Consider the following 26,561-nt stretch of genomic DNA (forward strand, 5'->3'; position numbering starts at 1 on the left):
TATCCTGCAGTCTCTGAGCTACCCAACCTTGGATTCTCACCAAAGTTTTTTTATCAGGTATGGTATTTCTAGAAGAGAAAACGCTTACGGAGTATGGCTTTAAATCCAATATTCTTGTCTCTACAACCAAAGATTAGTGTAGGTCTCCGACCTTTTCAGAGTTTTTCTTTTGCTGAGGATGGTGGCAGTTAATGCAGAAAGTTGGAACTAGTTAAAGTGCCTAGTGCCTGTGGAGTACTCAGTCCTGAATAGGACATATCCATCACACATACTCTACTCTCACAGTTCACAGACTCATGGATGGGGAACTGGAGTGGAGAGACTTTCCAGATGCTGGGAAAGCAAAATAAAACACAACGGGGCCAAATAGCATCTTCTAGATATGACACTATGAGTATAGGACCACTCTACTCATGAACTGACAGCATCTATGATGGCCTACATAAGACATGCACAAGATCATGCCAACAACATCCCATAATGCAGGTAGGAGGGGCTCCTACTCCTATCTGAGAGGCTAGTTGGTAGGTGATCAGTAGGGGTGGAGGTTGGGAGAAAAAAGTTTTCTTTAAGTGTGTGTGGCTCCCAGTGGGTCAACCATGTTTCAGTAGATGGCCTCAAGTCCATGAGTAAATGAGAAGCACAAAGCTGACTCAGTGGATTATAAAAAATAAAAATAAAAAGAGTATATGACTTTGCAAGAACCTAAGATCTGGGAGGAGTTAGGGAGAGGAGTCATAAGTGAATATGATTAAAATACATTGGGTATTGAATAAATATATGAAATTCACATATAATAGAAATATTTTTAAAGAAAACAAATGGAATTGCTTTTGATGAATTAAGATGGCCTCAGTAAGTTCTTTCTTAATAATTTTTTTTTAGACAAAGGAGGCCAACAACCTGTTAGTTCACAAACTTAAAAACAGATAAATCACCATGCTGGCCATAGCTGTAGAGAAGTAAAAAAAAATCATCCTTATCACGTTATATAATTTGCTAAGCAACATAAGAAGATAGGCCATATCCACTCGACACATTGATAATTCTCCACACATTTGCTGATTTTTTCAAGTTATTGAGATTCAACTTAAAAGTTCCCATCTTGAGCTTAGAGACCCCCAATCATTCAGCTCTAGGACCCTTCATTTGTACTAAAAAGGCTGTTTTCACCATGTACCTGATTATACCTCTTCTCTTCTCTTCCATAGCTTTTACTGGTCACATGAATTGGTGGTTTAGTTTAAGGATGGTATACGCAAGTTATTAATATATGACAAATGAACCACTGGAGTGAGTGACATGTCATGGATGCTACCGTTTTCTAACAGAATTTATTAGAATTTAAAATACTTCAAAAAGTTTCTTAACTCAACTGGTTACAGAGAAGATAAAAGGGATGGGTGATTAGAAAAACAAACCTAAATTGTCTTATTCTTTAAATCTGCAGCAAGTGAGTGCATTGAAGTTAAAGATGTAACCATATGTTAAATGTATAATGAAATTTTCATTTAAAGTACAACCATTCATATTTATAGTGCCTGGGAATTGGAATTCATTTTTGTTATTTATAATGAAAAGCAAATTAATAATTTTGCTCCTAGGGGCTGGAGAGATGGCTTAGTAGTGAAAAGCATTGAACTAGCAGCGTTTCTTAGAGGAATTGGTTCCCGGAATCCACATGGTTGCTTCAAGAATCTGTAACTCCTTCCAGAGTACTTGGTTCCTTCTCCTGGCTTCTGGGAGCACCACATACATGCAGTGTGCAGATACACATGCAGACAAAAATCCTTGACTGTGACTCTCAGACAAAGTATGACTCAGCTAATGATTGAGGTTGACAGTTTATCAGAAGTATAGACTTCTTAAGGTAGAATTTAAGACATTTACTAAATATTAGTAAAACAGTCAAGGGGTATTTTCACATCCGGAGTCTCACTATTTTAGAACAAATAATCCTGTCTTTGAGCTGTTATATTAATTCAATGAATTTTCAAATTTGTTTTTATGGACATCCTAAAGAAGACTCAAACAAAATGATTTGACATCACTTACCTGTCTGCACCAGAGTTTACGGAATATTTGGAGATAAGCCAATACCATAAGACACAGGGGTGCCATGTACGTCACCAGAAAGAAGCAGATGTGGTACATCTTTGGGTAAACTTCACCTAAGATGAGAGTCAAGCAGTAAAATCTTCCATTAAACAAATTTAATGACTAAATCCTTGTTTCAATAAGAGCTAAATGAAAATACAGCTCATTATTCTCATTAAAATATAAATTTCTCAAATGGCGGGACCAGTTGTGCTCTTAAATATAAATATGAAAAAGTTTGGAAAAGTAAATACAATCAATATTTGTTTTGTTGATGTATTGCCAATATACCCACATGTATAGCATTTGCATATATATGAAATGAAATGCAGAACTTTAGGGATTTTACAGTAAATTTTTTTATCCATTTTCTTATTTGTCCTTAATCCTAAACACATATCTATCACAATGATAGCATTTATTAAAGAATAAGTTAATCAACTAACTAATGCAATTAAGTCTAGCAATATTTTAGTATTTCTCCTAAATAAGTTTTATAAATAACAGATCAGCATTTAGTTATAATTCTAACTTAATGCTAACAAAGCAAGGCAAAGATTTCACTTCAGTTTTGTTTTGCTTTCTTTCATTTTGCTTCTTTTGAAAATTACATATTTTCTCTAGATATCAGTGCTGGCGTTGATGAGGTGATGGTTTAAATAGTAATGACCCTCATAGGTTTATTATATTTGAGCACATATTCATCAGGGAGTGACATTATTGGAAAGGATTAGAAGGGTTATGACGTATGGCATTGTGTGAGGAAATGTGTTCCTGGATGGGGAGTTTTCAAGTTTAAAAATCCCATTCCAGGCTCAGGTTCTCTTTCTGTCTATGAACACAGCTCTCAGTTACTTCTCCAGCTCCATGTCTGCCAGCATGTGGCCATGCTCCCCATCATGGTGATAATGGACTAAACCTTTGAAACTAAATAAGGTCCCAATGCGCTGTTTTCTTTCATAAATGTTGCCGTTGTGCACAGCGTCTCTTCACAGCAGTAGAGCACAGGCCTTCTTATCTGGATTAAATCTAGTATTTTTTACTCTAATATATTTTTGTATTCTTCATTCTGAAATTATCTCATTTCTTATTTTTTTTCTGTATTGTATTGTGTAGATGGAACAGTGCAGTACATAGGCTACTGGGTGGTGTAAGAGATCATTTTGTGGTGTCATTTTAGACCCTTTCCGGGTCAGGAGACACTCATCCACCTCATTCATTTCTAATTTCCTTTCAAGTTTATCTTGTAAAACAGGTCATTACTAAGAGTGATAGAATTCAAGTACTGGAGTAATAGCAGATAGCATTCCCACTGGAAGTGCAGTGGTGTGGACAACATTTGCTGGACCAATATCAAAGCAACTAGGTCACCCTGGCAATTCCCAGGGACTTGAGTGGCTTTGATCTTTTATTTGTCTTAAATATACATACACACACACACACACACACACACACACACACACACACACACACCAGAGAGAGAGAGAGAGAGAGAGAGAGAGAGAGAGAGAGAGAGAGAGAGAGAGAAGCTTGTGCACATTGAAGCTCTAATATCTGCCTTAGACTAAACTGAAGAGATGGGGAAAAGTAGATTTGATTGCTAACATTTTTCCCACTACAGTAGCAGATACCATTACTGACACAGCAATTTGGAGTTTTGAATGGATGGAAGCAAGGAGACTTTTGGTAACTTTGAAAAAGTAGAAAAAAATAATAACTAGCTAGTAAGTATATATTATGATGAACACTTATGCAGAAAGGGTGATCAAATAAGATTATATTCCAGGTCTAGAACTAGTTTATTACTGGTGAAGTTATGATAGGTAATTAGCAAAATGTAATGTCCTAAAAATTTGTTTTATATTCTCAGATTTAGAACTAGTTGCAAATTCAAATATACAACTAAAAATTTAGGTTGCATGTGTTGAAAATATCCTTGAACGTTTCACTTGATAGTTATCACTACCTTCAATATATATTTTTGAAACTTATAATTTAGAATATATGACATAAAACTTGCTTTGCTTTACTTAAGCACTGACTGAATTAAAAGGTGGCGTTTCGTAGACCAATGACTGTAAATCTGCGTCCTAGGCAGCAGATGTTGCTCTGTCAATAGAACAGTTGTTCATTGTGACTTGAGTTTGAGCTCCAGCTTTGCACAAAGCAGTGTGTAGTGATGCACATCTAAAATCCCAGAGACAGGGAGTAGAGGCAGGAAAATCAGAAGTTTAAGATCATTCTTGCCTTCATGGTAAGTTTAGTGCTAGACTGGGCTAACATGAATACTTGTTTTAACAATGAAACAACAACAACAACAACAACAATGACAACAATGACAACAACAACAACTAGTATCCTTATTCAACTGATGGGAGGCAGTATCTGAATAAATTCTTGTCTGTATGATCCATAAATTCTCTCTCCCTCTCCCTCTCCCTCTCCCTCTCCCTTTCTCTCTCCCCCTCCCTCTCCCCCTCCCACTCCCTGTCTCCCTCTCCTTCTCTCTCTCCCTCTCCCCCTCCCCTCCCTCTCCCTCTCCCCCTCCCCCTCCTCCTCCCCATCCCACTCCCTGCCTCCCTCTCTCTCTCTCCCTCTCCCTCTCCCTTTCTCTCTCCCCCTCCTCCTCCCCCTCCCTCTCCCCTCCTCCTCCCCCTCCCCCTCCCTGCCCCCCTCTCTCCATTCATTTATCTATCTATTGTCATCTATCACCTTACCTTTTACTGTCTCAAATCAAGAAATCAGAAACAAATATGGATATTTTTGATGCATTTGAATCAGAGATTAAAGAATAATGTTCTTCAGAAGAGTTTAAGGCACATTGTCCATGAGCACAGTTACCTAACTGTATAAAACCTGCAAGCATTCTCCTGTGTCTTCCACCTGTCTGGGGCAAGTCTGTTAAATGTGGATTGCTGCTCCTGCTCTCTCTTTGCTCTGCTCTGCTCTTGTGCCCTTTTTGTCCCTGTCCCTTCTCTCCCCACCCCCTTCCCTCCATATGCCCGTGGCTGGCCTTTACTTACTCCCCCTCTACTATCTTCTCTGATGAAACCTCTCTATGTGGAAAAAATGTGATTTGCCAATATTCAAATTGACAATTTTTAAACTTAATGAGCTTTTAAAACTTGCCTATGTATTAATGGCTTTACTATCATCCCTCTAATGAATAATGAATATCTTACAACAGTTTATTGATGTGTGTGTCAGCATGCATGTGCATACACACACACACATGCACACACACACACACACACACACACACACACACACACACACTTTCTAACCTCATAATGAGACAAAAGCCATCATTACTCTGATCATAAGGAAGGTTCACTCTATTTTCCTGTTTTCTGTCAGACCACCAAAGTACATTTTATTAGATCCAAGAGGAGAGATATTGTCAATCTACAATATTATCTGGATTATCTGGCTCTATGGCTTATTCCTGAAACTCTAGCATTCATGAGATCTAGACAATAATAATATATTTGCTGAATCTTGGAGCTGAAGACAGCCTGGGCTTTAGAGTAAGTTCTAGGACAGCCTGGGTTACAAAAAGAGTTTTAAGATAGCCTATGCTACAAAATGATTTCAAAGACTGCCTTGGGCTACAATGAGATCCCCCTCTCAGATAAAATTCTAATGCCTTGAACAATATTTGGTAGATATTTCATACTCATAAGACATTTAATGAAGGCATAAATCAGATGATTATTTCTTGAATTAAATGATAAAAATGAGTAACTTTATTTAAATAAAGTGTCTATTAAGAAACTAAATATTCATTTAATAACCAAGGAACCATGAACATAGGTCTGGAAATTGTAAAGTTTTATAAATACGGGAGCGGTGACAGGTCAAACGATAAACATGGATAACAGTGAAATTCAACAGCAATAATGTTGGTAGGACACAGCCACATTGCTTATTAAAGTGAGCAGCTCAGACACACATATACTTTGTGGTCTTTCCTGTTGGGGTTATCTGTCTTTTTACAATACATGAACATGAAGAATATGATCATTTGGAAAACGTTGGTTCATGCACAGCCACTCATCCTTCGCAACACTGCCTCCCATGTATGAAGGGTATTCATTTGCATGACTTCCCAAAGTGATTTGATAGACAAGCGACCAGTGGGAGTTCTTATATACTATCCTTTGATAATTAAATCAATACTGTTTATTTTCATAACCATATTCAATTTAGGGGAGAGATGAGAAAACTAAGAATCACAGCTAATAAGCTAATCTCAAGTAGAAGATACTAATTCTACAGCTGATGCTTTAAGTTGTGCTAAATAGCATTATAGAGAAGTAGCATTATAGACTATGTGTTTTTCTATGGTGTGTGGTATTTTGAATTACGATTTTTTTTTGCCGACTGAACATAAGCTAGACTGATCTGGGAAGAAGGAACCTCAATTGAGAAAATCCTGCACCCCACTGGCCTGTAGGCAAGTCTGTGGGCCACTTTGTTAATGGCTGGTGTCAGAAGGTCCAGTCCACTGTGGGCAGTGCCTTTGCTGGACAAACGGCTCTGGTTGTAAAAGAAAGCAGCTGAACAGGCCATGGGTGTCAAGTCAGCAAGAAGTGTTCATGGTTTGTCTTCAGTTCCTGCTTTCAGGAGCTGCCTTGATTTCTTGCTCTGACTTCCTTTGATGATTGGCAAACTGTAAAATGCAATGAACTTTTCCTTCTACAAGCTGCTTCTGGCCCTTGTGTTTATCACAGCAATAGAGAGCAAACGAGGAGAGTTATAAAGCCTATGCTGGTCTTTAACATTCATTTGGGCATGGAATTTTAAATAGGCCCCATGAACAGGGCATTCTATTTAAGAATGTTAATGTTAATATAGAAGATAAATGATAATATCTTGATAATATAATGAGATAAATGATCAGAAACTATTTTGAATTATGTTGCATTCTTCTTGAAATCAATAAATTATTGGTAATTTGAAGCTGAATAGATAAAAAATAATAGTTTTTATTGTTTATTTTATGAATTATCACCTCAATTCAATATCAATTTATTTTGACCCTAATAATCATCTTGAGTAACCACCAAACTACTTTCAAATAGTTTTATTAATGATTTTTGAATATTTGTATAAAAGCCAGATAATAAAGTACTAGAAATAGATATAAATTTTGTGTATTTACATTTTATTTGTGATTTAAAAATATTATGGGTATTTATGTGATATAAACAACACAATGTTCTACTTAATTACAATTATGGGTAGGATTCAGTAGTTTGGCAATTTTTCATTAATGGGGGGGTGAATGATGTTTGATTATGTGTGGGGGCTATCATTTATACATATCCATGAACATGTCAATGAAATCCATTGCCGAAATCCATTAGAAAAGTCTTCCCTGGCATTTAAAGAGTACTAAGTATGTTCTCTAATTGCTCTTTTCATTATCTCAAAGAATTCCAATAGGACTCTTGTAATTGACATGTACACACTGCTTTCTACTTTGAACACCGTGTCTGTAGGGGTCAGAGTAGTCATGGATCAAGAGAGAAGGGTCAGGGCGTGGGCTGTAAGATGCTTTTCAGCAATTACTTACTGTAAGGAACTCATGTAGCAGACTTTAACTTTCCACCAAAGTCATTTTCTCAGGCTGCCCGTGCCCCACCAGCCATGCCTTCTCCCTGGTCTCCTTCTTCCTTAAAATGTGGGCCCTAGTGAGTGGGTTTTCTTCCCCCTGGTGACACATCTTTCCCTTCCCAGGATACCCATTCACTAATCCCAGTTGTCAGAATTGATACTCATCTTTAATGCCTGCTGAAACGTTAGTGGCATCTCTGTAGACACGTGTCCAGATGGCCAGGACTGAAGGTGTTATCTCCTTTGTGGCCCTAGTACTTGGTCCACTAATCACACAGTGGCTTGTTTGTCTTTCAGCCTCACCGGAGAACGTGCTCTACTGGGCAAAATGCCTGGCACACTCTAGAAGCTTTAGATGTTGTTTGAGCATTAAATGAATGGGACACAGATACTTAAGGAAAGTATTTAGAAGCTTTCCACTTGGTTTATTTTTGTCCATAATATTAAAGGGATATTTTATTAAGAAATTGATGATAAAAAAGCAAAAGTATCACAATGTTAGTAAAAAACTAATTGAAAAGATATTCAATATTTGAATAGCAAGAAATTCAAATTGTATAATTCTATTATAGTTTTGTTGTGATTTTTTTCTTTCTCTTTTAAGACTGTCAATGTGCAGCCTACTCTGGGTTAGGATTCAGGGTCCATCTGCCTGAGCCTCCTACGTCACTTGCTTGATTCGTCTTTATAGTAAGTGTGAGTGCGTGTTACACATGTATTTAACAATCATTCTTCCCTGATGTGTAAATTCTCTAAGTATGAGCCATTGCAATGCAATTATCTAAGAGAGGGCAATTCGCTGCTCTCATGTGTAGATATTACACGCTGGACTGAAATGTATGGTGACCTTTTGTTATTTTTTCTCTGCCGTATCTCTGTCTCTGTCATGCATGGCTGGGTGTGCTCCTATTGTGAGATGTTTGGAAGCAAAGAATCACAATGCCCTGAAAAATCTGCTTGTTTATATTACTATCATGGGTACTGGATATGCACAGATGTATACCATACAGAGGTGATTTCTAATTGATACAACTCCTCACCCAGTGAACGGGCATCTCTGTGACACTGCAGTGCTCTGAGAACAGAGTTTAAAGCTGAAAACAGATCTTTAAAGAATGTGGGTTCTATTAGTCTTCCTACCCTTCATCCTTAACATTTCTTTTTTCTTCCCCTCTCATGGGCCCCTTTCTAGTTTCCTGGTGTCTGCCTTGCTTTATTTGAACATAAAATTCACCTTTTAAAAAAGTTAAACGCTAAGATATACACATCAGAGAGCACATGCAGCATTTGTCTTTCTCAGCCTGGGTTCACTCCATGTAATATTTTCTATCTCCATCCATTTTCCCTGAATATTTTATTTTTCTTTATGGTCGGACAAAATTGCCTTGTGACATGTATCACACTCTCATAGATGTCTATGCTGATTCTATTTTTATTTAATATTATGAATAGAGTAACAACAAGCACAGATGCACAGGTATCTCTGAAATAAAATACAGAGTTCTTCAGGTTCGTGTTCAGGAATGGGAAAACTAGGTTATATATAATCTCTGTATTTAGCTTTTTGGAAAATCTTGTGTAATGATCTTAATAAACTGTTAATTTGTGGTTTGATTTGTTTCATTGACTAGTTGTTTGTTTTAAAACTTTAAGAAATAACTAAAGATGAGTCATTGCATAAACTCCCCAATTCACTTCCATTTTAAAAAATTAAAAATGGTTCATGAAGCACCTCCGAAGGACTTAAATTATTTATGAAAATTGTGTGTTTCAAGTTTATTTTCACCTTCATGCTGAGCTCTTTCGAAAAGATGTTAATAAAGTATATAAGAGCAATTTAGCAATAGTGATGCTAATGCAACATTTGCGGGTCCCACGTCGATGCTAGCCCATGGACCGAGCCTACTTACCTCCCCAGCGTTCATCGCAGACTGTAAAGAGGGTGGTCTTATTGGCTAGGCCAGGGAGCATGCTGCTGCGCTCCATGACAATGGCTTGAGGAATCATTATGATGCAGGAGACGATCCAGATGACAACGATGCTGTTTCGAGCCCGTTTGGCTGTGCTCTTGAACATCAAAGGGTGACAAATGGCGTACCATCGGTCCAAGGCAATGCAGCTCAATGTAAGAACAGACACAGACACTGACACAGTCTAGAGAGGGAAGAAAGGAACACGATTCAAGGGAATTGCTAGGCGTGGGAAAGGGAATGTGAGAGCATCTGCTACGTCTGCAAAGTAGTTACAACACAAAAAGGGCACTCAGGGTCGCCAGCTCCATGTATTAATTCACATAAATAATTTTTGTGTTTAAAAAATGATGAAAGTAGAAATGTAGAAGTGCATGAGAAAACTTTGTATTTCCTTTCAGATGTGAAGTAGGTGCTGTGAGACCTTGCAGTTTCCTCACACTAAATGCTCAGTTTATGATGTTTGAATAATTCCTATCTTTACTTTGTTTTGCAGCTTTCGTCCTGGCAGTGTAAGCACTGTTTATTCGCTGAGGAAAAGAACTTATACCTGTGTTTCTTCTTCAACTGGAAGTTCTCTTTCAACCAGAATGACATGGCATTGTATATTTTAAATTATCATGCAGTTTTCATTGTTTCATTTCGTTATTGCAGATAAGTCATGGGTATCTTATTTCATACTTTTAAATTAAAAACGGGTACTTTATATCAATTGATTTCTAATATATTGGAACAAATAAAAACCTAGATCACAATAAAAAAGAATTCTGTATTGAGTATGTGTGCTACAGTTCACTGACTGACAGAATTAGTGTCTTTCTCCTAAAAGCAGGCAGGTCCTCCTAGTACAGACTTGTATGTAAAAAAACATCGCAAGTATTTCTTCATTTTGGAAATTGAAAGAAATAAATATTTCAACCCTATTGGTTCCCACATCATTAATGTACGGACTTGTCTTTAATACAAGATCCTGTTCTGAATGAAGCATTGATTACATGGAATTATAGAGTTAATTTATACGCAAAATGCCTAACTCAAGGCTTCCATGCAAGTGCTGTGTAATTACTCTTATTTATTATACTTTAAAATGACGATATTTATCATAATGTTATTTATCATCTTCCTTTCTGGAGATTTTTCAAGAAAGACTACTCATGATAATCTAACTAAATCCATGGATTTTTCTCAACTCTTGGAGGCTAATTTTTCTGTAAGTTAATCTTAGTGAGTTGATGACCGTTGAGAAGTTTGGGCACCTTCAAATTTCTCTTAACAAATTCCCTACTCCTCATGACCCCTTTTTCTTTTTCTTAGGAAGCCAAGAACCTTGGACCCCAGATTCCACTTTCAATGTGGGTGGGAAAAGAACAGTCTGGATCTGTAGGGCCGCTGTTTCGTGGCTGCTGGGGCAATGCTATAGTCATTGCTTCCAGCAATGAGAAATGCAAACGTCCATCGAGGCCTCTCAACTTATTATTCATGTCTTCTGATCACCCTGTGAGTGAAATGGAAGCAACACGGCTCAAATTCAAAAGTCACTTCTAGTATGTCCCACAACTAATACATTATAATGGTCATTTCATACGAACTCACTTCAAAGACTGACATTAGTTCCAGAAGTGTCTTGGGTGTGTTGTTTTCTTTGGTGGACACAGAGTGAGAGATTATGCTGTTCTGTGTCCAATATGGAAAACTCTTGACTCTGACAGTAGAATCCATTGAATGGGCTTTGTCAACCAATGATTTATTTCCATTTCTATGCCCGTCGGTGTCTTAAGAATATTTACTGGTAATTAGCATTCACTTTATAAGATATTCTTGGAAAATACAAAATTACACCTTATTATGAATAATTGCAAATGATGGCTTTGTTACTGCCTTCCCCTCCCCCCTTTCTCTCAAAAGAGAGATCTAAGAGGCCTATTTTAATTATTAAGTGATTTTTTTCCAGTTGTAAGATTCTTAAATAATTTAAGCATTTGCCTAAGAGTTATAGTATATCTGTCCCTAAAGTGTATTGTTTTAGAAGAAAACATATAAATCACATCAAATCACTAAATACAACCAAATACCCCTTTGTGGCTTCAGCACACTGGAAGTGTATTATATACACACATACAAAATATTTAAGTCACATGTTAGGGACAAAAGCAATCAGTGTTAGGCTGTAGCAACTAGGATAAGAACTACTGGACTTGAAATTAGAGCACTGTCATTGCGTCACTGTGCCTCTGAAATACAGGGAAAAAGGTAACTCGGAGACTGGTTTTTCTTCGTGCGCTTGCACACTTCTAACAAGAGGTTGAGGTGAACGAGCTAAGCGATAGGCACAGTTGGTTTCCAGTCCGAGATTACACATTGGTCTTCTCTTGTGAGGATGGATTGAACTAGACACTGTTGATCCAGGGGCCAGAATCTCCATTTGTCCCTTGACATTTAGAACTTTCTCATAAATTGCGTTAGACAGAAGAAATGATGCCAGTGACTTCAAGACTACTCATGCCAGCAACCCTTGCTGTTAGTGTGATTTCCTGTATCTTCATTTGGGCTCCCAGGGGAATCGGAGGTGCATGGCACAGCAAGCTGTCAGTGTATCAAAGGTAGAATGCACTCTCCTGGTACGGGTGACACTTCCACATTTCATTGTCCCCTCTATCAAAGCCTCACGCTCACAAGACAGAGATCATGGAGCACCTAGGCAGGCGAAACTACCCTGATGCCAAGGGGAGCTGACATTTCCTCTTGGATGATTAGTGGAGCTGAGAGAAATGCAGTTTACTGGAAATAACAGGAAAATTCCCAATATTCTGCTGCTTTTATTTTTTTCTAGTTCCTGGATGGGAGCACACCCATAGCCATACATTCTGACTGAGTTTTGCCCCCCATGAGGTGATTCTTCATTGTTCATTTGACTACTTCTTCAAAGGGTTTGTTAAAGTTCTTTTTGTAATCCATCTATGGTCCTCAGCAGGTGAGGACCTTGTAATACATAATGCTTGTATGTAGCTTGTCACATCTATGACATCATCACATATGCTATAAATGATATCTGATGTTTAAAAATATTTCCTCTCTTTAGAAGAGATTATCAAGGAGCTGTTGAATTGAACATTTTGGTTTCAAAGAATAGTTTAAATTATTTTTAGTAGTGGATATTGGTGAGCTCTTCCAGTTTTCTTTCATGTAAATCCCATTATCTGTCCATGCAAGCCTTGTGATCACCAACTGTAAAGGTGCAGGAAATAGGGACAAGGGCGATGGGGACAGTGGGGTGATACAGAGAGACCACCCACCTTTTCTCTCTGTGTCTGCTTCCTAAGGGGAACACAGTGTTCTTTCCTTCACCGACTACTTCCTAAGTGAAACACTGCTCTTAGGCATGTGTTACTATGGTCAGTCACTATCAGGAATCTTTTTATCACTGACTACATTTGTAAATACAATTAGAAGATAATTATTTTAAAAGTATTTTTAATTCTTTTTCTGTGTCAAACAGATACAGAAAGTCTCACTCACTGTTTATCACTGAGGCAGCCATGGTAACTGATTCTTACTCTGAAGACATTGCTTTGTAAGATCACGATGAGGTAATCAGAGAGCCAAGAGACTTATGTAAATGACCTAAACAATCTGCCACAACAGCTCTCTGAGGTGGATCTGACAATAATTACCATTTTAGGCAACTGAGTGCCAGGAGTCTACGTATTTCACCTGAAAGTGTGCCATCTAGAGATGGCAGAACAGATATCCCAAACCAGAACTGAGGTCCAAAGTTGCCCCTCTTTGACCACATATTTCTTAATTTTTCAGGATGAAAAGAAATCATGAAGAAAGACCGATATTCCTAGTTATTATAAAACAAACGTTCATAATAATAATAATAATAATAATAATAATAATAATAATAATAATGGATCAAGAAACGTCTTAATCATTAGTTGGTCTAAATCATCTATTTTAATAATGATGAGGACTGAGAAGTAATTAGCAGCAATATTACCTCAATTTTATCCAGGCATGAACTTGTTTATTCAGTAAATCTCAAGCATTACCATCCTTAAATTTTTTATTTTCTGAATATCTATATTTATTTATTAACACATTAATTATTTTATAAGACAGTAATGTCTATAACTAAAAACATGTAAAAATAATTTCTAAAAGGACTCAAAAAAGAATTACCTGTAAATAAGGGATGACCTTACAGAGGGACTGTCCAAAGAACCAAGTCTCGGTGATGTCAACAACAAGGGTGGCTGGAAGGCAGGTGATGGTCACAAGCACATCAGCCAGGGAGAGGTTGACTATGAAGTAGTTGGTGACTGTCCTCATGTGGTGGTTCTTCCACACTGCCACGCAGACTGATAGAGAAAGACCAAGAGATAGGGAATAAACAAAGAGACGAGGCAGCGATAAAGAAAGTCAAGAGATTTAACATGACTGCAAAAACCATACCCATGTGCTGAAAAAGCCATACATGTGTGCTTAAAGCTGTGCTGCTGTCAGTCCATCTGTTAATCTCTGGGAATTTGGAATCTGTGGTTAAAATGAGTTCATTGACTCAATACCCGTATTTTCTATTCATAGAACTGTGCTGTCTATCTCTTGAGTTGTAAGCAAGTCAAAGAACAGCTTCTGACTGATCTTTCTATTCCTTCAGTGCTCCATATGTAGAAAAATATCAGGAAGTAGTTCCTGGTCTAGATATTCTACCACATGTCCTCAATCTTAGCCTTGGGAGGCAGAGGTAGGTAGATCTCTGTGAGTTTGAGTTTAGTCTGGTTTACATAGTGAGGTCCAAGTCAGTCAGGGCTACCTAATAAAACTCTGCCAAAATTAAAATAAAAAGTTGATGAGTTGGAGTTGAATGAGAATTAGAATTATTAATCTTCAAAGAACAATCGTGATTCCCCTCATTCATGACCTTGACCCATGTCTTCCCACATTTACATTGTGGACAACCAGGAGAAGAAAATATTAACTATATTAATATAAAAAACAACCAACCAAACAAAACAAGCTACTACTATCCAACCATTACTCAAATTGTTCATGTACTTATATTGTGCTATTTGGGCAAATCTTATAGGAAGATATCAAGTATATTTGCGTGTAAGAAAATTGAGACAAAGACTTTTGTTGGGCCTGCTAAGAACTCACAAAATATGAAACTAGAACATTCCAAGTGATAATTGTGTCCTTCGCCACTTAGTTTACCTTTGGTTTTCAAAACAACGAAGTTATAATGGAATATATTTAAATTCTAGGTTCCGACCCTCTCCTTTTTATTATTCCTGATGGCCTCTGAATGTCATCCTGAAATCTGACCCGGTTGGCCTTATCACACTGTGGAACCTTCCTTCTTTAATGGTGTGCTAGCCTGCTCAGCTATTTTTTACCGAAAGAATATCAAGTTACTACACACTGTGCCCTCTACCTGTCTGACACATAGAGATTTCAAAACCGTCACTTTCATAATCTATGCCTGCGCACAGTGCTAATGAATTTCAGTAAATGGATCTGTGATTGTGTTTCCAGGGTATTCTCAACCTGTTAGGGTTGTCATGGAAATGATACTGTGACTGGAAACCTCAACCAGTGGCATAGAAATAAAGACACCTTGTTGAATTTAAGTGCCCGAGTAAGAACTTATTTTTGACAATCATCTACTGTAGAGAGAATATCTTGTGTATTGTATGGATGCATTGCCTGTCAATTAAAAAGCCCATGACCTACGGCTAAAGCAGGAAATAGAGGTGGAACATCCAGGAGGAGAAAGAATTCTGGGATAAAGCCAGGTGGGAGGTCCAAGGGAAAAGATGTGAGGAGAAGGATGCATGATACCTTAGCACAGGTAACTAGCCATGAGGCAGAATGTAGGTTAAAATAATTGAGTCATTTTAGTTATGATCTAGTCAGATTAGAGCCTAGCTATATGACCAAGGTATTTGTAAAGATATTTTGAGTCTGAGTTTTATTCCTGGGAGGGACTGTGAGGAAGAACCAAAGCTTAACTTCTCTAAAATGGTTCTCAACTGCAGCAGTTAGAACTGAAGCTTACAGCCTGAAAAGGCTTGGGTAAAAGGCAGGAAAAAGTCAGACTAGTCTGATCTCTTTAAATCAATCAATCAATCAATCAATCAATCAATCAATCAGACCAAAACCAAAGCTTCCCAGAGCAGCACAAGGTAAGCAGCTGGGAAGGAAGATTCCTAGCCAAGGAGAAGGAACCTACAGAGAGACAGTACAAATGATGGTTTTTATAAAGAAGCCCCTTCTAAATTTAAGAGCCAAGCACAGAAGTTGGAGCTTCTCCCAAGGGCAGTGGATGAGAAAGAGGTAGAACTGGCCAGAACGTCAACAATCTACCATTGGGATTTTTCTATTCTGGCAAAAAAATACATGCACTAGTTCCTAAGGTTAAAATTAGCTCTCAGCTCCCAATATGGAATTTAGGAAAATATTTATACTTTGGAAGATTTAATTTTTGAATAATTCAAATGATTCTTTAACTTCAGCAAAGTGATAGCCAAAAACATCAGGTGGCCTTAATTAGGATACACCCCAATGCTCTCACTTGAAGGTGATGCTGGCAAACCTGTTTTTTTACATAAATTCTTGAACCATACATAACCTAGCAATTGAAAAACACATTCTTATTGTTTATAATAAGAAAAAATGGATATCAAGTAATATTTCTGGGACTTTTAAATGTATGTTAAACTGTGCAACAGACCTAGAAAAGAAGGTGCAATTATTTCTGCTAGCCTCCTAACCTATACGGAAGATTTCCCTTGCTTCCTCCTAGCTTCTTGTGGTCTGATGGGCGTCATGGTTGAATCTGCAAACTTTACATGTGTAGTTCCAATCTCTGCCTCCGTGATCACAGGACACTCTCCCTTGTCTAGATGTTTGCATAGTCATCTTCTTACAAGCGCATATTCATATGGGGTTAAACTTCACCCTAGTACAGTTTAACTTCATCTTCAGAAATCACATTTTCAATGATTCCATTTCCAAAGAGGATCACCTTTGGCATCTGCAAAGATGGCTCAGTGGCTAAAAGTACCAGCTGCTCTTTAAGAGGACCTGGGTTGGATTCCCAGCACCCATGTGGCATTGGCTTCAAACTCTCTGTAATTCCAATTCCAGTGGATCTGTGCCCTCTTTTGGCCTCCCCAGGCATCAGATATGCATGGTACACAGAAATAAATTCAGGAGAAAAAGTCATGCCTATAAAGCAAAAATTAAAAAAAAAAAAAACCAAACATGTATACAAAGTAAGCCACTGTCTGAGACAATAGAGACCAGGATTTCACTGTATTTTCTGGAGTTAAGGGGTAAAAATAAACAGTAGCTATAATGAGTTTAAAGTATTTAAAGACCACTGTTATGATCGTTCTCCCAATCTTTTCTTTAGCTAAATCCTAAAGACTCTCACATACATCCATCATTCTGTATCACTTATCACTCTAGTCCCTGTATTATGAAGACATTCCAGGTTATCAACAATTATTCTCAGTGAGCCGTATGTAAATGTATGTGCTTCTAGATTTAGTATGTGAGCAAAGAAGAGGACGGTTGCTATGTTTTCTATTTCAGTGCTATGACACAGTGCTATACCTACGGATGAGGACATCGCTCAACCCGTATCAGAGAAGCTTCTTTTTGCAGTAGACAATAATTAACAAAAGGACCCAAACTGGGCAGTGTGTAGAGAGACAGATTCGGTCGAACTCATTCCTAAATGGGATGTCTTCACCAAACCCCTTCCCTTAAGACTCAGAGATCTATGTGAAGTGGAGGAAGGAAGGTTGTAAGGTGCAGAGATGCTGTGACTCCAAGGATACAGTATATTCTAGACGGAACAGGACGGATGCACCGGTCAACTCAGAGACTGGCAGAACAGAGATAGGTTGAAGACAGACAGGCGCCCAGCACTGAGAGGGCAAGTGAACACTGAATCCTACATCTGACTAAGAAGTCATTTTAATGGGGTGACACTGGTCCTATTGACCATACTCCAGTGTAGGCTCTATGTCCAGGAGCAATGGACAACACAAAACCATAGATTTGGTGTGTGAGTGTGTGTGTGTGTGTGTGTGTGAGAGAGAGAGAGAGAGAGAGAGAGAGAGAGAGAGAGAGAGAGAGAGAGAGAGAGGGGGGAGAGAGAGAGAGAAAGAGAGAGAGAGGGAGAGAGAGAGGGAGAGAGGGAGAGAGAGAGAAAGAGAGAAAGAGAGAGAGAGAGGGAGGGAGAGAGAGAGGGAGAGAGAGAGGGAGGGAGAGAGAGAGAAAGAGAGAGAGGGAGAGAGAGAGGGAGAGAGAGAGAGAAAGAGAGAGAGAGAGAAAGAGAGAAAGAGAGAGAGAGAGAATAAGTTGGGTGAGTAGGGAGATGGGAAGGAGATGGCGGAGGGAGGAAAAACTAGAACCTCAAGCCATAGGCTGCTGCCAACCATATTAAGATAGGCATTCTCATCTCAGCTAACATATTTAAGAAAATCCCTCATCAACACTTTGCCCAGAGGCTTGTCTCCAGTGATTGTAAATGCTGTAAAATTGAAATTCAGCATTAATCATCACACATTATTATAGTAGAGTTAACTAAAGGGAAAAAATCAATAAAAAATATTATCAGGAGAGTCCTGGAGCAGTTTATGTTAGAGCTTTATGGTAGATTATATTATTCTGCCACTAAAAAATAAGGGTAGTATTTGTATTATGTCTGTTCAAATATTTATTGCTTACCTACAAGGCTTTGCTTCTCTTGAACTTTCACTGTTCTTCTCATACTTGGCAAGGTAGCTGCACCCCTCATTGCCCTGGCCTCACTTGTGAAAATATTCCACATTGTCAGGACCTGTTTCTACATGGCCTGTCAGTGCCACACAACCCTACATGTGTGTTTCTGGGCACATGTATGCTTGTATGTTTACTCGCTCATTCAAGACAAAAAGGTACAACAGTAACCACTTTCTTCTTCTACAGCATGCCAAACTCATCCAAAACTAGATTCAAGCCTTTACTCAGATTTAATATTTCTCTGAAATGTAATATCCTTCCTTTTCCCCCAGTGACCAATGCTTGAAATCTCAATGTCTCCCACCTGTCACCTTTTTTTTCCTACTCTTATTGAAAGTATTCAGTGTCTCTGTAACCATTAGCAACAGCAATGTCATGCCCTCCTGAGAGCTCCCGGCAAAGCACCTGCTTTTATCTTTATGGACGGTGTTCTTTGATCACATACTCCAGTTACATTAACTGTTTAACTTTCACAGGAACCATCTCTGTAGGAAATTCTCATCCAGGTTTTCTCTTTTTGTTAAATTAACATTTCATTATGTAATTTCCCACTCACTCTTCCCTCCAATTCATGCTATATGCCCCTGCTCCTCAGATTTATTGCTTCTCTTTCTTTAATTATTATTACATATATGCATAAATATATGAATGCAGCATGCCAAGTGTGTTTAATGTTTCTTGGATATATTTGGGGGGTGTGACCACATTGTATTAGATATTCAATTGGGGGCTCATCCCAGTGGAAGACTAGTTCTGTCTCAGTAGTCCATACCTGTATGTAGTTCTTTTTCTAGGGGTGAAAACCTGTGATGTGTTTCCCCTTTCCTGTTAACATATATATTGGTATTGTCATTCTTCATGTTTCTTTTAGGCATCCATAAGGATAAAGCATCATGGGAATAGCTTCCCTGTCATTTTAGGGTTTAATAGCACAGCATATCCCCAGTCCTCTGGCTTTTGCAATTTTTACACGGCTCTTGACAAATGTCTTCAGCTTTAGGTATGGGGTTTGTATTGTTGTCGTGCCAGTTTGTTCTGAGAACTTTATGATCACAGATCTCTGTATTTTGACTAGTTGCGACTTTCATCAATGATCTTCTCTGTTCCGAAGAGAAGCTTCCTTGATAATGTGTGGGAGCTATACATATCTGTGAGTACATGGAGAAGTGTTTAGACTTGGAAATTATACTAGCTTAGGAAGTCGGCAGTGGTGGGTTCTTTTCTATTCGTGACCTCAATAGCCCCAGGTATCTGGCTAGGTTTACAGTACGAGGTATGATTTCCTTCCTGTTGAGCAGACTTTAAAACCAATTTGATATCTTATAGTTACTGCCAAGATATGAGTGCCACTCTTGTACCTTTAGGGATATTTTATCGTTAAGGTCACTGTAACGGTTCATATTTATAGGCATCGCAGGTGTATCAGGTTATTGGTTTCTTCCCTTCCTTGGCAGCGTGTGTTATGAAGGCCAGTCCTCAGGGAGGAGAATTTATATCATATTCAGCTTGACTCTTTTGAGTCTTGAGTTTAAGTGCACAGTGTCTTCAGAAATAGGGATTTATATTCAGCTTCTAAGAGGTAGCCAAGGGCAGAACAGTCATATGCTTTGGGGAGTTTCTTGGACATCCTGGGCCAACAACTCCAAAGGGTTTTCCCGGGTCTGGTAATAGGGTATGTGCCAATCTATGATTCTTGAGGGGAACATTATCACTCCAAGTAGCAATTTTTTTTGGTGTTTTCCATTCATTCATTTATTTATACACTTTACATCCTGATTGCTGCCCCCTTCCTTCTGGGTCCCCTTTACAAATTCCCTGCCCCATCTCCTTCAGCTTCTCCTGTGAGAGGCTGCAGCCCCACCTCGGTATCCTCCAACCCTGGCACATTGTTTCTCTGCAGGACTAGGCATATCCATTTCCACTGAGGCCAGACAAGGCAATACACTTAGAGGAATAGATCCTACAGACATGTAACAGCTTTAGGGACGATCTCTGTTCCAGTTTGTGGGGGACCCACACGGCAACTGAACTGCACATGTGACACATAAATGTCAGACATCAGGTTCAGGACATATATGCTTTTTGGTTGGCGGTTCAGTTTCTGGGAGTCACCAAGACTTCAGGGTAGTTGACTCTGTTGGTCTTCCTGAGGCCTCTCTATCTTCCCTCAGCTCTTCCAATAGAGTCTCCAAGCCCTGTTCAATGTTTAGCTTTGAGTCTCTGCATCTTTTTCAGTCAGCTGCTAGGTGGAGTTTCTCAGTGGGCAGTGATGCTAGGCCGTCGTCTGCAACCATAGTAGAGTATCATTAATAATGTCAAGAACTTGCCTTTGCTCATGGGATGAGCCTCAAAGGTTGTTGATTGGCTGTTTCCTCTGTCTATGCTCCACCCTTATCCCTACGTTTCCCATAGACAGGATACATTTTTCAGTCAAAAGTTTTCTGAGGGTGCTCTATGGCTTCATTGGAGGCATTTTGTGGCTACAGGATGTTGCTTCTTCAGATATCCCCACTGCTATGAGTCTCAGCTAAGGTCATCCTCCCAGGACAGGAGACTCCCCCATCTCCTGTCTCTGGTACATCCTCAAGAAGACTCCACGAGGACTTCCACCAACTGCAAATACCCATTTATTTTCTTGGCCATCTGCCCTATTCTCTTGTCCCTCCTCACACCTGATCCTGACATCTCCATTCCCAGCCCCAGCCCCTCTGACACCCATTTTTGTCCCTCCTTCTGCTTCATAGAACTATTTCATTCCCTTTTCTAAGTGTGATTTAAGTGTACTCACTTGGCCTTCCCTCTTGTTTAACCTGATTTTTTTCAAGGTCATGCAAAAAAGAATAACAGAAGCCCGACTGTCACTGAGGTAACTCTCTTGAGAAACCTAGGCTGGTGATCAAGGTGACCAGTAATTTCTCGTACTAATTTTTGCCCTCAATTTCCTGATATGATTTAATTAAAAAAATCATCATCGTGTAAATGTCTGCCTTGAGGATTTAAAGTAGAATTTCTCATACAAAAACTTATATCTGTAATTCTTTCAAGACTTTTGGATGATCACTTTTTAAGAAAATTGATCCTTTATAATCATAAAGTATAGCCTGCCAATGAAGAGTAAAATAAAATGGGTGAAAAAAAATTACTTTGCTGGCTTAGGGTTGGTCACTGTATAAGAGGTTGTATGTTGGTGATTCACACTGGTGTCTTTTCTTTGCTTGCTATACTTAAAATGTTTTTCATGTAAAGGTATAGGGGAACATATTGTTTTTCCATGATCATTTACTAAAAGAAAAATAGAATGTAACTATACATAATCTTTATACTTCATTAATGATTTTACTGGACTATATAATCGATGGGAGAAAAGGTTGTTGAACTTTGTCATGATTCATTTACCAAGTCTCTCTGTCTCTCTCTGTTTCTCTCTCTCTGTCTCTCTCTCTCTGTCTCTCTCTGTCTCTCTCTGTGTCTCTCTGTGTCTCTCTCTCCCTCTCCCTTTCTCTCTCTCTCTCTCTCTCTCTGTGTGTGTGTGTGTGTGTGTGTGTGTGTGTGTAATTCCTCTTTCCTTTTTGCTTTTCTTCCTTGCAATCCACAAGCAATACCACACACCCAGCCCTGGCTCCAAGGCTCCAATGAATCAAACACTATTCCCTCAGACAAATGCCTGCTAAGTGAGCAGCTGCCTCCGTTTACCTTGGGATATTGAAGCTGGCCCTTTGCAGAAATGTACAAAGGCTTCACCACACTAAATACACTCAGAATTTCTCCAAGGAGTATAATTTTATTGAAAGTATACATATATATTAATATATACTTCATGTAATTTTAGGAAAATATGAAATAATATGATTCTTTGTGAGGTTTTCAAACATCGTTGATGCTGATGCTGATTATCCCTCTTCCCTCACTCCCCTTCAATATACACATCCTCCTGCCTCGCCCACATTCCTCCCATTTTCCCCTTCATAGCACCTGAATCCTTTTGTTCCCCTCTTTAGCACTCCCTTTATCCCTTGGTCCAGTTTTACCTTCTTGGTTTCTGTGGGTACTCCAGCTTATATGCTCACATCTGAATATTTAGAACAAGGAATAAAAGATGAGGAAATATACGTGCTATTTGTCTTTCTGAATCTATGTGGCTCGGTATAACATTTTCACTCTCCATCATTTATCTGCAGATTTCATTTTGAAAGGACATTAAGAAGGTTGCTTTCCTTCCCTAGCTATAATTAATAGAGTGGCAATGAGTGTGTGTAAGCAAGTAGCTATGAAGTAGGATATTGAGTTCTTGGGCATATGCCACGGAGATGGACAGCTGGATCACATAGTGGATTTATTTTAGCCTGTGAAAATTCTCCACATTGATTTCAAGAATGGCTGCACCAGTTTGCAATCTAAGCCATGATAAATGAGAGTCCCTTTCCTCATGGTCTCTCTAGTACTGACTCTTAGTGGTTTTATTGATCTCAGACATAATTACAGAGGTGAGACGAAAAAATCAAAGTTGTTTTAATTTTTACTTCCCTAATTAATAAAGGTGATGAACATCTTTTGAGATATTTTATAGCCATTTTTATTTCTCCTATATGTACAAATATATATATATATACACACACAAATATATATATATACATACAATATATTTGCACGCACACAATATATATGTTTCAGGTTTCATATTGAGGTCTTGGATCCATCGAGTGTTAAACTGTACAAGATGAGAGCTATGGCTTCAGTTTTACTCTTTTATATACGGGCAGCTAGGATTCCTAGCATCTTACGAAGCTGATATCCTTTCTTCAATATGTGTTTTGTCCTCTGTCAAATACTAAATCGCTGTAGCTTTATGTTACCATGTTTGCATCTTCTATTCTGTTCCATCGGCTTACATGTCTGTTTATGTGCTAGTATCTAACTATTTTTAATACTATAACTCTGTAACATATCTGAAAATCTCACACAGCAATCAATCTAGAATTGTTCTTCTTTGTTTGTTTGTTTTTAATTTGTTTTGTTCAGAATTGCTTTAGAACTCCTGACTCTTTTGTGTTTCCACGTGCATTTTATAGTTTTTTTCCCTCCTATTTGTATTAAGAATGTTGTGGGAATTTTCATTTGAATTGCGTTGAACCTATAAGACGCCTTTTGGATTGCTTATTTTCACAATATTAATTTGACCACCACATGAGCATGCCAGGACATCCCGTTTTCCAATGTCTTTCTCAATCTCTTTTTTCCAGAGATTTGATGTTTTCATTGTACAGGTCATCAATTTGCCCAGTTGTTTATTGCCAGATATGCTATTTTCTTTGAACCTATTGTGAATAGGAGTATGTCCATAATATCATCCTCGGAGTGCTCGTTGGTGGTTCAGACACAAGCCAATCATTTTCCTTAAGTTGATCTTATATTCTGCAACTTTGCTGAAGGTATTGGGCATTTCCAGAGGAAATTTGAGTCTATTATTAACATGTCACCATCTGCAAATAGGTATAATCTCATACACACACACACACACACACACACACATTTGTATCTCTTTAGTTTCCTTTTCTAGGTGTTTTTCTCTTTAAGAAACATATTGAAAAGGAGTGGGGCTAGTGGACACCCGGCTGTGCTACTGATTTTAATGGTATTGTTTTGAGGTTTTCTCCTTTTAGAATGATGTTTGCTATTGTCTCAAGTTGGGTTTGTCATATTCAAGCTTTGTTGTGTTGAAGTACGCAGTGCCTTGTAGGACTACATGCGATGTGATCCACAGATTTTACTTGTTGTGAGTCTGTGTATTAATAGAAATTTGTTTGCTCTTTGTTTTAAGTTTTATTGCATTGTGGTCAGATAGGATACATGGAGTTATTTTGACTTTCTGAATCTATGAAAATTTACTTTGTTTCTAGGATGGGGTCTATTTTAGAGAAGCTTCCGTGGTCTGCTGAATAGGTGTGTATTCTTTGATCCAGATATCACACGAAATATTTGCTGGGATATTCTGGAGATACCTGTTAAGTCCATTTGATGTGTGATGTTATTTACCTATTAAGTTTTACAATTTTTTTTTCAGGTGGCTTCAGTATTAGAGAAAGTGGTCTATCACCTGTTGTTCATTTGTTTATGTGTAAAAGTTACTTTGTTCTCCTGTAGTAATTGTCTGGGAGGTGCACTGCCTCCATTTGCTGACCTAGGTCTAGTTCTAGAAGCTTCTAGCCTCTGTACAATCTTATTTAGGACTAAAATGTCTGTGGCACCTGAGACTTGCTGCTAAATAACCTCACCCTTTCTAGTTCTTTCTGAACTCTGGCAGGATAGTCAACTCAGTTCTTCTGGTTCGAAACTCCTCTCCATGCTGTTTAAATCGAGCTTCTCTTTATCTGCCTCTCCCGAATTGCTCTGCTTGGCCTTGTACTAACTTTAGTAATATGCTCTAGTCTTCTATCTCTTTCACATTCTCTGGGATTAAAGGTATGTGCTAAGGACTAAGCCTTACACCATAACACAGTCTCCGGGTCACAGTGTAATCAAGTATCCTGCAGCATTTATGTCATTCTGTGTTTTTACTGTTATTAGTTCCCTCAGGAAGTTGGTGCTAAGTTGGTGCATGTTTATTTAGGCTGTAATGTTTTCTTTGTTAGATGTGCCCTTTATTATAACACCACCTCCTTTACTTCTTCTGATTTTGTTGTGGTCTGCTTGATTCCAGGTTCCTTTTGACCTATTTTTAAGCTGAAGAGTATTTTTTTTTTAAAGAAAACAGAAAGATGAGTTTAGTTTCTTTTTTATTGGATATTTTATTTACTTACATTTTAAATGTTATCCCCTTTTCTTGTTTCCCCTCCGGAAACCCTCTATCTCATCCCCCTCCCCCTGCTTCTATGAGGGTGCTCCTTCACCTACCTACCCACTCCCACCTTCCTGCTCTGGTGTTCCCCTACACTGGGGCATCGAGACTTCACAGGACCAAGGGCCTAGTTTCTTAACCATTCAGCCTGAGACTGAAGAGTTAACACTGTAGACTTCTGTTGGTTTTGTGTCTGATGTGGGCATAGAGGGATGAAACTTCACATAGAATGAGAGTTGTAAAAATGTTTCTTGGTGTGGATGTTTATTTTTTTCCTTTTTTGAGTGATTATTTGTATCTTTGTTTAATATTATTCCAACTCATCAGGGTGTGGATGGCTGAATGGTATTTGGTGTTCAATCTTGGGGCCATTCTGTTTGGTTTGCCTGTGGGAATCTCTGGTAGTCTTAGGTATGTGGCAGTCTGGTCAGACTCCAAATAATATGGGATGCCCAGCAAAGTTGTGGGTGGTGTGAATGGCAGGCAGGCAGAAGGGGGAGGTTGTCTGGAGACTTCCAGGTTCTTGGAAAGGGAAACAGTGGGATTCAGATGCTTGGTGGAGAGGTAGATGGGACTACAGGCAGAAAATGGAAAGTGGGGTTCCCAAGTGGTCTTTCTGGGTTCTACTGGGAATTGTCTCCATCAAACAGAGCCCCCAGTGAATCACCCAGAAAATCAGCAAATGTGTGGCATCTCACTTGCTTGTTAAGTATTGTGGTGGTTTGAATATGCTTGGCCCAGGGATGGCATTATTAGGAGGTGTGGCCTTCTTGGAGTTGGTGTGGTTCCCAACGTACAAGAGGACAAGGCAGGAAGAGTGAAAGTTTCAGGACAACCTGGGCTACATATACAGACCTGAAAACTAAACCAGCAGAAGCAAGAAAGTTTAAGCTGGTATATTTTATGTTATGGATGTTTTATCAAAATCTCCAAAGATAAGAAAAGCCATAAAATAATTACAACGTAATAATATCTTTCTGAAAGCTTTTGTGTAACAATATTATTTTTGAATTCACCTTACTTGAAACTGGTAAGTATAATTAGATAATTACATATAATTAATTATGTGGCAGTGCAGTATTTTAAATATATGTATTATTGTATGATGTTTAAAACAATATAAGTGTATCTGTCCACTCACATAAGTGTTATTTATGGTAAAATTTTATAAATATTTCTTGTAATTTTTTTGAAAATTGTAGTACCTTTTTGCTCCTTGTTGATGTCCTGCTGTGCACAAA

General features: G+C 38.4%; 1 protein-coding gene across 2 annotated transcripts in view; it reads right to left on the reverse strand.

Annotated features, from left to right (window-relative positions):
• Positions 1-26,561, reverse strand: part of Hcrtr2 (hypocretin receptor 2) — a 116,127-nt gene that overhangs the window by 26,948 nt on the left and 62,618 nt on the right. For both annotated transcript variants that reach the window (NM_013074.2, NM_001393819.1), the window contains exons 2-4: positions 13,869-14,047; positions 9,627-9,870; positions 2,056-2,171 (exon numbers count right to left, since the gene is read on the reverse strand). In NM_013074.2, the coding sequence (NP_037206.1) occupies positions 2,056-2,171; positions 9,627-9,870; positions 13,869-14,047 (539 nt within the window). The remainder of the gene's footprint in view (positions 1-2,055; positions 2,172-9,626; positions 9,871-13,868; positions 14,048-26,561) is intronic.

This window comes from Rattus norvegicus, chromosome 8, assembly GCF_036323735.1.
Source record: "Rattus norvegicus strain BN/NHsdMcwi chromosome 8, GRCr8, whole genome shotgun sequence".
Classification (NCBI taxonomy): Eukaryota; Metazoa; Chordata; class Mammalia; order Rodentia; family Muridae; genus Rattus; species Rattus norvegicus.